General features: G+C 37.5%; 1 protein-coding gene across 1 annotated transcript in view; it reads right to left on the bottom strand.

The window, feature by feature from the left end:
- Positions 1 to 13,701, bottom strand: part of LOC126297561 (transforming growth factor-beta receptor-associated protein 1-like) — a 151,085-nt gene that overhangs the window by 118,263 nt on the left and 19,121 nt on the right. The window contains exons 2-3 of the mRNA XM_049988493.1: positions 11,041 to 11,093; positions 4,886 to 4,979 (exon numbers count right to left, since the gene is read on the bottom strand). Of these exons, the coding sequence (XP_049844450.1) occupies positions 4,886 to 4,979; positions 11,041 to 11,093 (147 nt within the window). The remainder of the gene's footprint in view (positions 1 to 4,885; positions 4,980 to 11,040; positions 11,094 to 13,701) is intronic.

Genomic DNA, 13,701 nt, shown 5'->3' with positions numbered 1-13,701 from the left:
GGCATAAGTGAGGTCTGTCTTGGAGAAAGAAGGGCTCCCAGCTAATTTTGTCAACAAATACTCTGTCCAAGGAATTAGATAAATACCTACATGAGCTTCAGTATTAATGGAAGACTTGAAGTGGTCACAAATTCAAAGTGATCCATTTGGCTTCTTAAGATACTACCATGGGTGTTGCTCATTGGCTAGACAACAAAAAGCCAAGAAACATGTCGAAAGCACTTTCAGGAACTTAACATCTTAACATTACCTTCTCTGTATATAAAAACGTGTCTTCTTTCCATAAAAAAACAAATACATACCTTACCTTCCAGAACAGATGTTCATTCACATGATACCAGATATAAAAACAATCTTGATGTAGACTTTACTAGGCTGTCTAAGGTCCAAAGTAGCTTTAAGCAAACAGGATTAAAATTATATAACAAGTTACCACCATCACTGAAAGACCTACAAGGTGATGCCTTCAAGAAGCAGCTGCACAAATTGTTAACTGATAAGTGTATCTATGATGTAAAGGAATTGGAATGTAGTAGAGAGTGAGAGTAACTATGATGTTAAGGAATTATAATGTAGAGAATAACTCTTTATCCTCATGTAATGTAATCTGAATGTACATAGTTTCCCAATTTTAGATTCACTATCAAATGTAATGTCAAAACTGTCTATTTGAACAAATGTTGGCTAATGACAAGTAATAAATAAGGATATTACTCTCATACTTTACAATCTATCTAGTTTTGCTTTAACCTCACCATGAATGGTGAAAGGCGATGGATGCTGTATAACGTAACAGCCTTGAATATGATACTGGACTGTGTGATGCACAGCTTTTAATGTATTTCTTGATTTTGAGTATTTTACTACTGTATGCCAAATTTAAAATGTATTATTCATTATGTAATGTTGTATGGAAGAACTGTAGATTATATATTGACTGATTCTAAACACACAGTCATCAACACAATCACAAATTTTAATAATTTTTAATAATGTGTCTACAAGTTTACATTTAGCTAAAACAAACTGTCAAATGTAATGGAATATTAACTCCATTTTGTAATGCAATTATTTTCATATAAAATTATCATTTTAAAGGTTCCAGCACATCAGCATAGAAATATCAAGACTGTTTAGTAATGTATAACATAAAGTACAAAGTAACTTCCACAACCAAAAACTGTAATTCTTGTGCAGAAACATTTGTAATTATTGGTAATCAAAATAATTACATTGTTTAATAAATTGAAACGGAAATGCTGTGTGGCTAGGGCCTCCTGTTGGGTATACTGGTCACCTGTTGCAAGTCTTTCGAGTTGACACCACTTCAGTAACTTGCGTGTTGATGGGGATGAAATGACGATAAGGACAATACAAAACCTAGTCCCTGAACGGGAAAAAATCTCCAACTCAGCCAAGAATTGAACCCGGGCCGTTAGATGTGACATTCCGTTGTGCAGACCACTCAGCTACTAGGGGCGGACATTGTTTAATAGAAAATTATTTGAGAACCAATTGTTAATAATTCGTATTTTACAAACTTTAACACTGAAAGACTTTGCATTCTATGAAACAATTTATGTCAAATATGCACATTTTCTGTTGAGCACACTTTCATGCATAAATAATTCTCTGTGAATTTTTCTTCATCCACGTAACACAAAATATTAATTATATCAATACTGTAAATACCACACAATTTTTAGATATTGCATAAGTGACTTAAGTACCCATGTATTGTTGAGAATTATATATTTGACTGAGGGGAGAACAGTGCTCTTTAGTTGCAAGTTACTTCAAGTTATATATTGAAATGTGGTGTTTGCTCTGCCCGACATGTCCAACAGAACAGACACTACTGGTGATACGGTAGCCATAAAGATACAATTTTATGAGAAACAGGTCTTCAGCTGCCTACGGGCACTGATATAAATGGGCAGTAAAGGTTGAAAATTTATGCCCGACTTGGAGTTGAACCTAAGTGTTCTGCTTCTCTAGAATGGCTGTCTCAATTGCCTCAGCCATACTGACACACTTCACGGCTGACACAAATATTCAATCCATAATGTGCAAGTAGTGCCCCTCCCATTAGCCCCACTGCTCATAGCATTCACGAAGTTCTGCAGGGTGCATCCGCACTGAAAGTACCTAGAGCTGTCCTCATTCATATATGTGTATTATAAAGATATACTGAATCCTGTTAGTAAACTATTTGAGTCTTTTCAAATAAATTTGTAATATAACAATAAAAATAAAGGCTTATTAGACTTTCCTAAAAAATTACGTTTTTGACATTTTCATCTTTCACCTGACGCCCTACAACTGTTAACTACTGTTCTGTAAATTGTATATCATATTCCGTCATGGGTATTTTACCATTTCTTTTTAATATTTGTATTTATGTATAAGAGGCAGTCAAATAAAAATGAGGTAGATGGAAAAAGTAAGTAAATTGTTTATTACTCTGAAAGCAATCACCATAACCATTAAAACATTTAGCCCACTGTGAGACAACTGTTAATGCCTTGTGGAAAAATGTTTGTAGTTGCATAAAGAACCCTAGTTGTATGAAGAGACACACTTCCTCACCTGAAGCAAACTTACGTCTCCAAATGTCTTTCTTCAGGGCTCAAAAAATGTGGAAATTACATCATGAGAGATTGGGACTGTATGGACGGCTCTTACAGCTTCCCAGCAAAACTTCTGTAATGTAGTCAAAACAGCAGACATGCCAGTTTCAGGAAAGTAATAATTACCTTTTTCTTTGGGTGCAAGAATGGATAACACTTGGCTGCCAAGGAATTTAAAATAAACAGCCAGGTTCATATTTAAGGTAACATGGATGGGTGGTCCCAAGAAACATTACGGAACTGACTCCGATCTGAACTGCTCCTTCCACACCTATTGGGCCGCTGATGCACTTTACACCCTGTATCATTTGCAATGGGTCAAAATTTTAACTCTTCACTTCACACTACTGACTCCCAGTCAGTAACCACCCAGTTTCTGTGTTGTATTGTGCACTGAAGGTATGCAGCTTAATGTACCGCAGTGATCAATGGCCTTTTGCAAGACACCTGACTCCGAACGCCCAGTGCATGCAGTTTCCTTCGCAAAGTTAGCTTGGACACTAGCTAAGATGGACATGCATCAACTTAAAGCAAAAATTCCTATAAGCTTTGAAACCAACTGTCCCTGACAAAGTGTAACACTCTTATCCACTCTCAGATGATTAGGAACTTTTTAAAGCACCTAGTCTTATACCACATTAAATTGCTCCAGTTGGTACACCACACCTCATACACACTGGACAGTTCACTTTGATACATTAACAAATCAGGTGACTTCATTTGTAGGGTGGTATAGACATGTCTGAAACATAACAGCTTCATTTTGTGATGGCTCCACATCCTACTGCACTGATTCCATACAAGTGACTGGCACATATAAACCACTTCCCTGGATGTTACACATCAGGGTGGAGCATCACATGCACAGCTGGTAAGAGTTCTAGAACACCTACAGTGCTCCAACATGACCCTTTCAAAGTGGTGTGTGTGTGTGTGTGTGTGTGTGTGTGTGTGTGTGTGTGTGTGAGAGAGAGAGAGAGAGAGAGAGAGAGAGAGAGAGATTAATATTTTGTCCAGTTTGCTTACATGTTGCCATAGCTGGGAGATGCGATTGGAACGACACAAAGTGACAACACGGTCTATTTTAATAGTTTCAACAGAGTTCCTTTCAGGAACTGCATTGCCTTTTGCTAAACACTATCTGACTCATGTAGGTGAGTACAGACAATTGCAGCATCGGTGATTCATGTCTTCAAAAGTATGCACATCTGTCCTCCGTTATACTCAGATTTGCACGATGAGCTGCCATCTCCAGGTTCGTAGTTTTATATAGTCTGTACATTTCAGTCATTACATTGTCAGATCATCAAACAAACAGTACACGTTCTGTTGTACTAACAGACAGTGTGTTTGTCCAGAGGATATTCCTATTATTTCAGTACAAAGATATCTTGATGTGTGGTACACTGACATCATTTACAGATAAAAATCAAAATTATATGGCCACGGACTAATCAAATTTACCAGTTTCAGTCCACCTCATGTTGTTTGCACTGACATCTCCATTTCCTCCCTCCCCCCCCCCCCCCCCCCCCTTCCCCAAGCCACTCTTCTGTAAATTACATATCCACAGCGTTAGGGTTTAGAGCAGCATAGAGTTTTACATATTCATATACAACCTACTTTTCCACAACAGTATCATCATGGGTACTACACTGGTTTATGTGTTATCACCATTGTGGTTGAACACCCCCAGAAATTGCTGTTTCCAGTGTAGAAAACTGTTCTGAATGATGAGATAATGATCATTCCAAAAACATTATGTGTGAATTTCATTCTGGCTAGTCCCAAGATGAATACTGTGCCTTCTCTTGAACAGAAAACATTTTACTTTCCACCTGTCTCTACTCATTTAAACTGAACATATTTCTTGCTACACTTGTATGACTGCAAATTCATTACCTGACTGCTACAAACTAATGGATGCTTTGAGTTCCTCTTTCCAGCTGTGGTAACCCCTCTCTCTCTCTCTCTCTCTCTCTCTCTCTCTCTCTCTCTCTCTCTCTCTCACACACACACACACACACACACACACACACACACAAAGCTTAAGTAGTCCGTATATTTCTCAAGCACCTGTCACAGTATGAGCCTAAGAACTGATACTACAATACTGTCCATATTTTGTGCCACAAAACAGCTGAAAGCTTTGGAAAGTTTATCACAGTACATTAATACCCCTCTACTGATAGTAAAGCTTGCAAATAAATAGTAATTAATCAACAGAAAGTGTTAAAAATGTTGCTGATACAAACCTGTTCAAGATTCCTATGTTTCACCTTCCTGCAGTTGTACACAATGTTACCATTTTCCTGGTATTTTTCTTCCAAAACATAACTTATGATGCAACTGCAAAAGGAGTTAAATTGGAAAGTTTCGATTACAGTCACTCAACATAACAATGAAAACAAAGCAAGAATCAAAGCTTATTAGAATAATTAGTCAAATAATTTATATTGATGGAATTCATTAGGGTAAACAGCTGTAAAATGTTTTCACACACACACAACTTGTGAGATTACAAATATTTATACAGTTCTTAAGCCCACAGGTTGCGCAGCAATGCCTCATCATCTGAGCATAGGAGTGGTTGGACACCTATTGATTTGGCACTTTGGTACTGGTCTGAGGGAAGCTGCAGAATAAGTTGCAGAAGAGTATGATGTGCATAATCACAGATTGAAGGAAGGACATTAGGTGTAAACTTTAATAATTGTTGATTTATATTAGTTTCGTATGAAATGGGACAACATTTAATATTTTATGGCAACTGGGAAGAATCAGAAAAGCAATACTAATTTCAGTGGCATTGTGAAATCATGTGAGCACTAATCTACTGGGAATGAATTCTGGACATCATCGTGACTTTTTTTCAATGCACTTATGATACTGTTATGAGGAGGAGGAGGAGGATATAAGATTAACATCAACAAAAGCAAAACTACGATAATGGAATGTAGTCAAATTAAGTCGGGTGATGCTGAGGGAATTAGAGTAGGAAATCAGACACAAAGTAGTAAAGGAATTTTGCTATTTGGGGAGCAAAATATCTGATGATGGTCGAAGTAGGGAGGATATAAAATGTAGACTGGCAATGGCAAGGAAAGTGTTTCTGAAGAAGAGAAATTTGTTAACATTGAGTATAGATTTAAGTGTCAGGATGATGTTTTTGAAAGTATTTGTATGGAGCGTAGCCATGTATGGAAGTGAAACATGGACGATAAATAGTTTGGGCAAGAAGATAATAGAAGCTTTCAAAATGTGGTGCCACAGAAGAATGCTGAAAATTAGAAGATAGATCACATAACTAATGAGGAGGTATTGAATAAGATTGGGGAGAAGAGAAGTTTGTGGCACAACTTGACTAGAAGAAGGGATCGGTTGGTGAGACATGTTCTGAGGCATCAAGGGATCACCAATTTAGTATTGGAGGGCAGCGTGGAAGGTAAAAATTGTAGAGGGAGACCAAGAGATGAATACACTATGCAGGTTCAAAAGGAAGTAGGTTGCAGTAGGTACTCGGAGATGAAGAAGCTTGCAGAGGATAGAGTAGCATGGAGAGCTGCATCAAAACAGTCTCTGGATTGAAGACAACAACAACAACAACAACAACATATTTAAACTTCAGCATTCTTCTGTAGCACCACATTTCAAGAGCTCTTACTGTTGGAACTGTTTATCATCCATATGTCACTTATGTACAATGAAACATTCCAGGCAAATATCTTCAGGAAAGAATCACTCAAATTTAAATTGAACATAAATAAATCTCTCTTTTTTAGAAACATTTCTTGCTATTGCCAGTCTGCATTTCATATTCTCTGTACTTTGGCTTTGGTCACTTATTTGCTGCCAAAATAACAAAACTCGTCTACTTTTAGTATCTCATTTCCTAATCTAATTGCCTAAGCATCACCTGATCTAATTTGACTACATTCCATTACTCTTAAGTTACTGTAATTAATATGCAGCTTATCATATTTTTCAAGACACTATCCATTCTGTTCAACTGTTCTTCCAAGTCCTTTGCCATCTCTGACAGAATTACCATGTCATTAACATACCTCTATGTTTTTATTTTTTCTTCCTGAGCTTTAAAGCCCTTTTCAAATTCCTTAGTTTCCTTTACAGCTTACTCAATACACAAATTGGATAACATTGGGGATAAGCTACAGCCCTGTCTTACTCTCTTCTCAGCTACCGCTTTCCAAGTAACTGAATGACAAAACTCCTGAAACAGTTCACTCAAGCACTGAAAGATCTGTTGAAACACACCAATGAACACACTGACTTACTTCGATCAGTCACTCAAAAAACTGTTGAAACAAACAAAATTGGATGTTTTAACAATTTTTTGAGTAAGATTGCATCTGCAATACCTCAGAAAATATTCGTAAATAGAAAAGGTATGTCTTACATCAACAGACACAATATATGTGGATTTTGTTTTTAAACAGCAAGCACTATTCTTGTTAATTGCTACATCTTCCCCTTCACAATTTTTGCGTAAGATTTGCTGTTTATCAACACCTTCACGCACATCCTTCATTACTGTCACTGGGATTCACTGGGATTCTTCTTCAAAATGCTCCTCCATTGTTCTCATGGCTGAAGTCACGAAGGAGTGTCAGTGTATGACAATAATCATCCTGCACTTCTTGTACTCCCACTAGTTCTATCAACTATCTTACAGCTGAAGAATCATCTGACAAAGCATCTAAAAATCTGCATATAGCCTGAAAAATATTACAGATCTACAATACTGATTCCAATTAAGTTTCCCCAAGCTTATGTGATATAGGAAGATGCTAAGGGAAGTGTTTTAATTCATATGTACTTTTGTATTCTGGCAGATTCTTTTATAATGATTTTCTCAATGAAAGATACAAATTTGTTCACAAATGAGTCATCTTCTTTTAACATCTTGCAAACTTGACAATTAGGTCAGGTGTTTTAACTTACAGAACACAGACTTTAGACTGAAAACGCAAGCAATTGGTAAGAAGGATGATATGTAAGCACTAATCATACTCAATCATATTTTATTCCATCAGGCCACAACACAAACCATTCATTCATAAGGTAGTATTGTCTGTTTTTATATGAAAGCAAGTTAACAGACACATAGACACATGGGTTGGACTTTTTCTCCATTCAGGGGTCCCACTAAAATATTCATTACGTATCTTGCACGTGGTTTCAACTAGAATAAAATACACTGGATCATCAGATGATTTGTGACACTTTTTTTACATATACAGGTTGAAGATACAATTTTCTTAAAGTAATCTCACAGGAAACAGACTTTCTGACATACCTCCCCAGATACAATTTCATAATGAGATTGCTGAGCTTGGAAGGGAAATACCACATAGTAGGAATGCCACCACTGTGTCATAAAAGAATTATTTCTGTTTATTGAACATTAAGATGCCTGTGTCTCACCAATCAACTACTGTCACACATTGCCACATTGTGGTTTCTTACTCTTGGCACCCTTAGTGCATGCCATGTGCTGTCTAAAGGCCTTTGACACTTATTATTAACTGTAGCAGAGACATTACAAATGCTGCATGTTACAACAGGTCCATCAGCCTGGATGACATCAGTCAACTAACAATGTCATACATTCTCCCATTCTCCCAACTCTTATTTGAGATTTTGGTGGCCAGGATTTTGAAAAAAAAGAAAAATGAATAAAGTAAAAAGAGCACCACAAGTCACACAACCTACATTTGCCACTGTGTGTGAGGTACAGAAACTCCAACTTCCTGTGCTCATACATTGGTCATGAGACACACATCTGTCTATCCTTCTTGCGATCCAGAACACTTGAAACTTCTTGGAAGATTAAAACTAGGTGACAGACCAGGTCTCAAACCTGAGACCACTGCCTTTCACAGATAAGCACAACTCACGAGCCTCCCTCACAGTGCTACTTCCACCAGTACCTCGTCTCCTACCTTCCAAACCTCATAGTAATTATCCTGCATCTGAGAAGTTTGGGTGGTAGGAGACAAGGTACTGGTAGAAGTAGTGCTGTGAGGTGGGTTGTGGATCATTCCTTGATAGCTCATTTGGTAGAGCACCTGTCTCCAGTTCCAGCCCAGTCTGACACACAGTTTTAATCAGCCACAAATTTTAAAATCAGCACACATTCTGCTGTTGAATGAAGTTTCATTCCATAATCAGGAACACTTTCTAAGAGACATAGTGTTCTGTTACTGTTAAAAATACGCTTTCGAGTTAAAGCTCACAGTGGAGTGTCTAAAGCCCTTTGCCCCATTTGGAAATTGTTAATTTGATATGACACACGAACAGCATTGGAAGAATTTTTATTTGAATAAGCATTAACAAAGTCATTCCTATGAGCTTCTGCTTCTCCAGTCCTCTGTTCCACTCCTTTTTGATTATGTCCAGCCTCCTCCTTCCTCTCCTCTTACCTTTGATGACTCTTCACTGCAGGCAATTTGTTCACACTGTATGTCTGAGGCAACGTATTTTCACTTTCATATCATTTCCACTCGTTGTCTTACCTTTCCCCCTTTTCACGTATTTCATTCCTCGTCCTATCTTGTCTTATTTCACTGTATCTATTTTTCTCCAGAAATGCAGTTCAGAGTTACCTAAGCATTTTTCTTCTTTTCAGTTGTTTGTGATTGACCACATTCCAAATAAAATACTCTGCAAATCTGTCTCACAGTTCAATGGCAATCTTTTTTGCTGTCAAGAAAGCTTTCATCTTTTTCAAAAGCTTTCTGCCCATAGATAGTCTGTTCATTTCCACCACACAGCTTACACTTTCCATCACCAATTTTCCTAAATACTCCAAAGTTTCACTTGTTCCAAGGATTTTCCTTTGAATGATACTTTGATGGTACCTTCATATTTGCTGATTTTCATCATTTTGGTTTTTCCTGTACTTAAATTTATTCCAGTGTCTTTTCTCATTTTTAATGTCCTCTCAATCACACAGTGCAGTTATTCCTCTGATTCTGTGAACATGGCTCTGTCATTTGCATATTTAATCATCTTTTGCCTTCCTTCTCCTAGTAATGTCCCTCTTGCTTTTTTAAAATGCCCCCCCCCCTTTTTTTTTTTGGACACAGCCAGTTTCCTGGTTAGGAATCCAGGGTGGAGGGGTGGCAGGTACATGTGCTAGGCAAGTGATGCACAGTTGGTGGAGCCAGCGCAGGGAGCAGTAAACTCTGAAGCTGATATGGGGACTTTAACTGGGATGCTTTCCATTTGGTACGATCTAACGAACAAATGTAGCTTATCAAGTGTAACAGAGTGGTGAACACCTCTCTCTCCTCTAAAGCTTGTATACTTGTGTGTGTCTTAATTCCTCTCATTGTCATTTTGATCCATGTACAATGTGTGTTCATGTTGAAATAAACTATTAGAATATTCAGTGAAGGCAGGTTCTCAGAATTTCAAAAATGGCTTTTCACAGAATACAAGTCTTCTTTGAGCTACTACAGTCTATATGACTTGATGCAAATCAGAAATTAACAATATTGGAAGATAGTGCATTGTAAGCTGTCAGTTTCATACATCTGGATGATCACTGTTGGCTGACAGCTGCCTTTCAATCTGTTAAGTTTCAAGATGGTGACTGACCTTTTCATGGCTGTGTTATGCCAAGGTGTTTTATTAATGTAACTGCTAAATGTTTTATCATAAGGCTTTAATTAAATTATATGCTACCTTCCTCCTATTTGCTCAAATTATGTTGCATTTTCTTAAATGTAGGCTAAACAATCAATTATCATGGCTGACGTTGTATGAAGTTCACAAAAAAGTTGTTCTAGTAGTTTAAACTAACAAAATAAGTTATTGGGATTGTTTGAGAATAAGCACATGGTAAACACAATGGAGGAGAGGAGACTTACCCATAATACATGAGCAATTCAGTCAACTGTGATCTTCCACACTAATTTTATTACTGTAAGACACAAAAACACTCAGTTTAACTCTGGCAGTTTTTAAATTTCCTTTATGCGATTATTTTGAAATATACAAATATTGGAGAAATGAAGATATGGCAGCATCTTTTTGAAGCCAATGTAAGAAATCATCTAAAAACCACAATATCACAGACCAGAATTCTGTACTTTTTGGATCACTGAGGAGAGAGTGGTAGGGAAAACAGAGACTGACATTCAATCAGTACTGTATTCTGCCTATCACAACCACAAATATTTCTCACCACCACTTCACTGCATTAACAGGTAGAATGAGTCCTGTGCAACTGAAAATTTCATACATAATATACATATCACATAATGTGTTTCATTATTAAAATACATTAAATGCAAATGCCTGAGGAATAGTAATGGATTGTTCACACTGGCACAGAGGTTCCAAGAAGAATCTAGGTTTGAAATGTGGAAAATCTATTGCTTACCTATCAGTCGTGCCCAAGTAAAGATCTTTGCCACAGCATTCTATGGATTCAATCTGCAAAATAAAAGAGATAAATAATTATCTCAAAAGTCCAATAGCAACATTTGCACGACAAAGTTCACAATTAAAACCAATCAACAACTGCTCACATGTTTATGCAAATATTTTAGCAACAAGAATATTTCCAACTTAGTACAAATTTGCAATAAATGAAAATCTCTCAAGTAATCCATTTCACAGTATGTGATGAAATGCTTTTACAGGCACACTTACGGATCTTTTAAATTAAAGAGTATGATTAAAGAAATCCATAACATTTAAATCATGAACCATACACCATAAAATGCAGTTTCACATTTGCATCAAAAGTTATTAAAAAATTAAAAGAAACTATGTACCAAACAATTACGTACTTCATTGTCCATGTCTCAGGCTCAGAACAACATATGAGGGAAGTGACAATGTACTTATCTTCTCTTAACATTAAATTGTCTAAATTATTTGAACATTTGTGATTTTTCAGAATTTTTTAGAGTAAAGTGTCAGGTGAAAAGTCAGATATTCATGACTAATTTGCTAGAAATTTTGGAATTAGAATAATTGTATCTGTAGACTTTTTAGGTCCTTCCACAGTTCATGGCACTGGACAATGTGTCCCAACACAGGTTCACTTTCCACTGCCATGTTTAACTCGCTATCAATGCATCAATTTCTGATAAAGACAAGTTCATATACTACACTGTACAACAGAATTAAAGGATTACTTTTTCAAAATCTCATAATTCTCTCCCACTGCGAAGCAGAAGTTTGAAATTTGGCTCAAATGTGCCTACAATCCTCCTCTGTAATGATACAAATGAGTGGCAGCTCCGATGTCACCCTCAGTATCAGCGATGCTTCAAACAGCAAGGTATTGACACATACAAAAAGGGGGCAAGAGCTCAGAAGTTCATGTGAAGTGTAAGGTGGATTAATGATGTCACATTGGCTCCAAATTTCACCACTGTTCTACCCAAACCCACTACGAACATCACACTATAGGAATATCATCACACCGCCTCTTACACACACTTCACCCCATTTTTCAACGCCTCTGTGATGCAAGTCAGAATCACCTTTGAAATCACACAGTTTTCTCATGGGTGGTTGAGGAAAACACTTAAGACACACTGCCACTCAGAACTCTCATGAAAAGGCCACAGAAAGTGGAATAAATGGCATCACTGAAATCACTCCTTTCCTTGAGGCATTGATTCTTATACATTTCGTGGTCAAAAATGACATTTCAACATGCGGTTGATATTCTTGACAACTTTCAACACTGCTGATGCCCCCCAATTGATTCAATCCCTTTCTAAGGACACTGTGGTGCTGTAAATCCATTTAATGCGATCTGACCCCTTTGGAGTGGGACTACAATTTTTGCTTGGGTATACAGGGTGGAATAGCCAGGGACCATTCAGAACCATATGATTAAATCAGTGTGTGATCCAAACCAGTAAAGGGTGTTTATGTTTTTTCAGCCCTCCAGTTTTGTGCCCTCCAGTGGTGTGATCACAGGGTGTGTAAATAAAATGACAAAAGGTCTTTCTAAGAGCACTCGGTTCAGCAACACCCTCAGCTGCACTACACTCCAATAGGGTCAGATCACATCCAATGGGAAACCAGCCCCACAACATTCCTAATAAAAGGTTGAATCATCTGGGGTCTCAGCAGTGTCCAAAGTTGTCAAAAACTACACTGCAAACTGTCATTTTCGATCACGAAATGTGTGGGAATGAATGCCCCCTAGGGAAGGGGTGGTTTCACTGATGTCCTTTATGTCATTTCCTGAGGCATTTTCATGGGGATTCTGAGCATTGGTATGTCTGAAATGTTTTCCCCTACCACCCATAAAAATTGCATGATTTCAACACTGGATGTTGCAGTCCTGAGCTCCATCACATAGGCACCAAAGGAAGGAGTGAAATGTCGGCAAGAGAGGGTGTGATGACTTTTCCGCTGTGCAACACGTTCATGGTGGCATTAGGCAGAATTTTAGGGTGCCAATGTGACATCATTAACTCACCTTCACCTCACGTGAACTTCAGAGCTCTGGCCTTTTATTTCGCATATGTCGACATCCTGGTGTATGGAGCATTGCTGAGCCTGAGGATGATGTTGCAGAGTGCCTTTCTTTTGCACCACTACAGAGGAAGATTGTAAGCACCTTTGAGCCAAATTTCAAACTTTGGTGTCAAAATGGGAGACAGTCGTGGGGTTTCAAAAAAAGTGATCCTTTGATTGTGTTGTGCAGTGTATATTAGACTCTTACCAGCATAAATTAGTAGATAGATTAATCAGACTAGAGTGAGGTGGTGAGGACTTTATGTTGAGGTAGGAGAGAAATTGTTCATATGATATAAACCATACATCTCACTGCATTAATAAACTATTTTGTACACACTTGACTTTTATCTCACCCAACAGTGATCTAATTTTGGCATGTATGTGTAATATACTTCATCTGTCTGATGATTCTAGTGTATGTGATGATTCTTCATGATAGAATGCCAGGGTATGACTGCAGCTAACACTAAATGTAATTTCACACTTTAAGTGAGCCTAAGATTATGCATAGTAACTACTACCAACAGTTTACTCCTTATTGTAGGATGTCGGA

This window comes from Schistocerca gregaria, chromosome X (assembly GCF_023897955.1).
Source record: "Schistocerca gregaria isolate iqSchGreg1 chromosome X, iqSchGreg1.2, whole genome shotgun sequence".
Lineage (NCBI taxonomy): Eukaryota > Metazoa > Arthropoda > Insecta > Orthoptera > Acrididae > Schistocerca > Schistocerca gregaria.
Note: the sequence above shows the minus strand (reverse complement) of the source record. Positions and strands in the feature narration are given on the sequence as shown.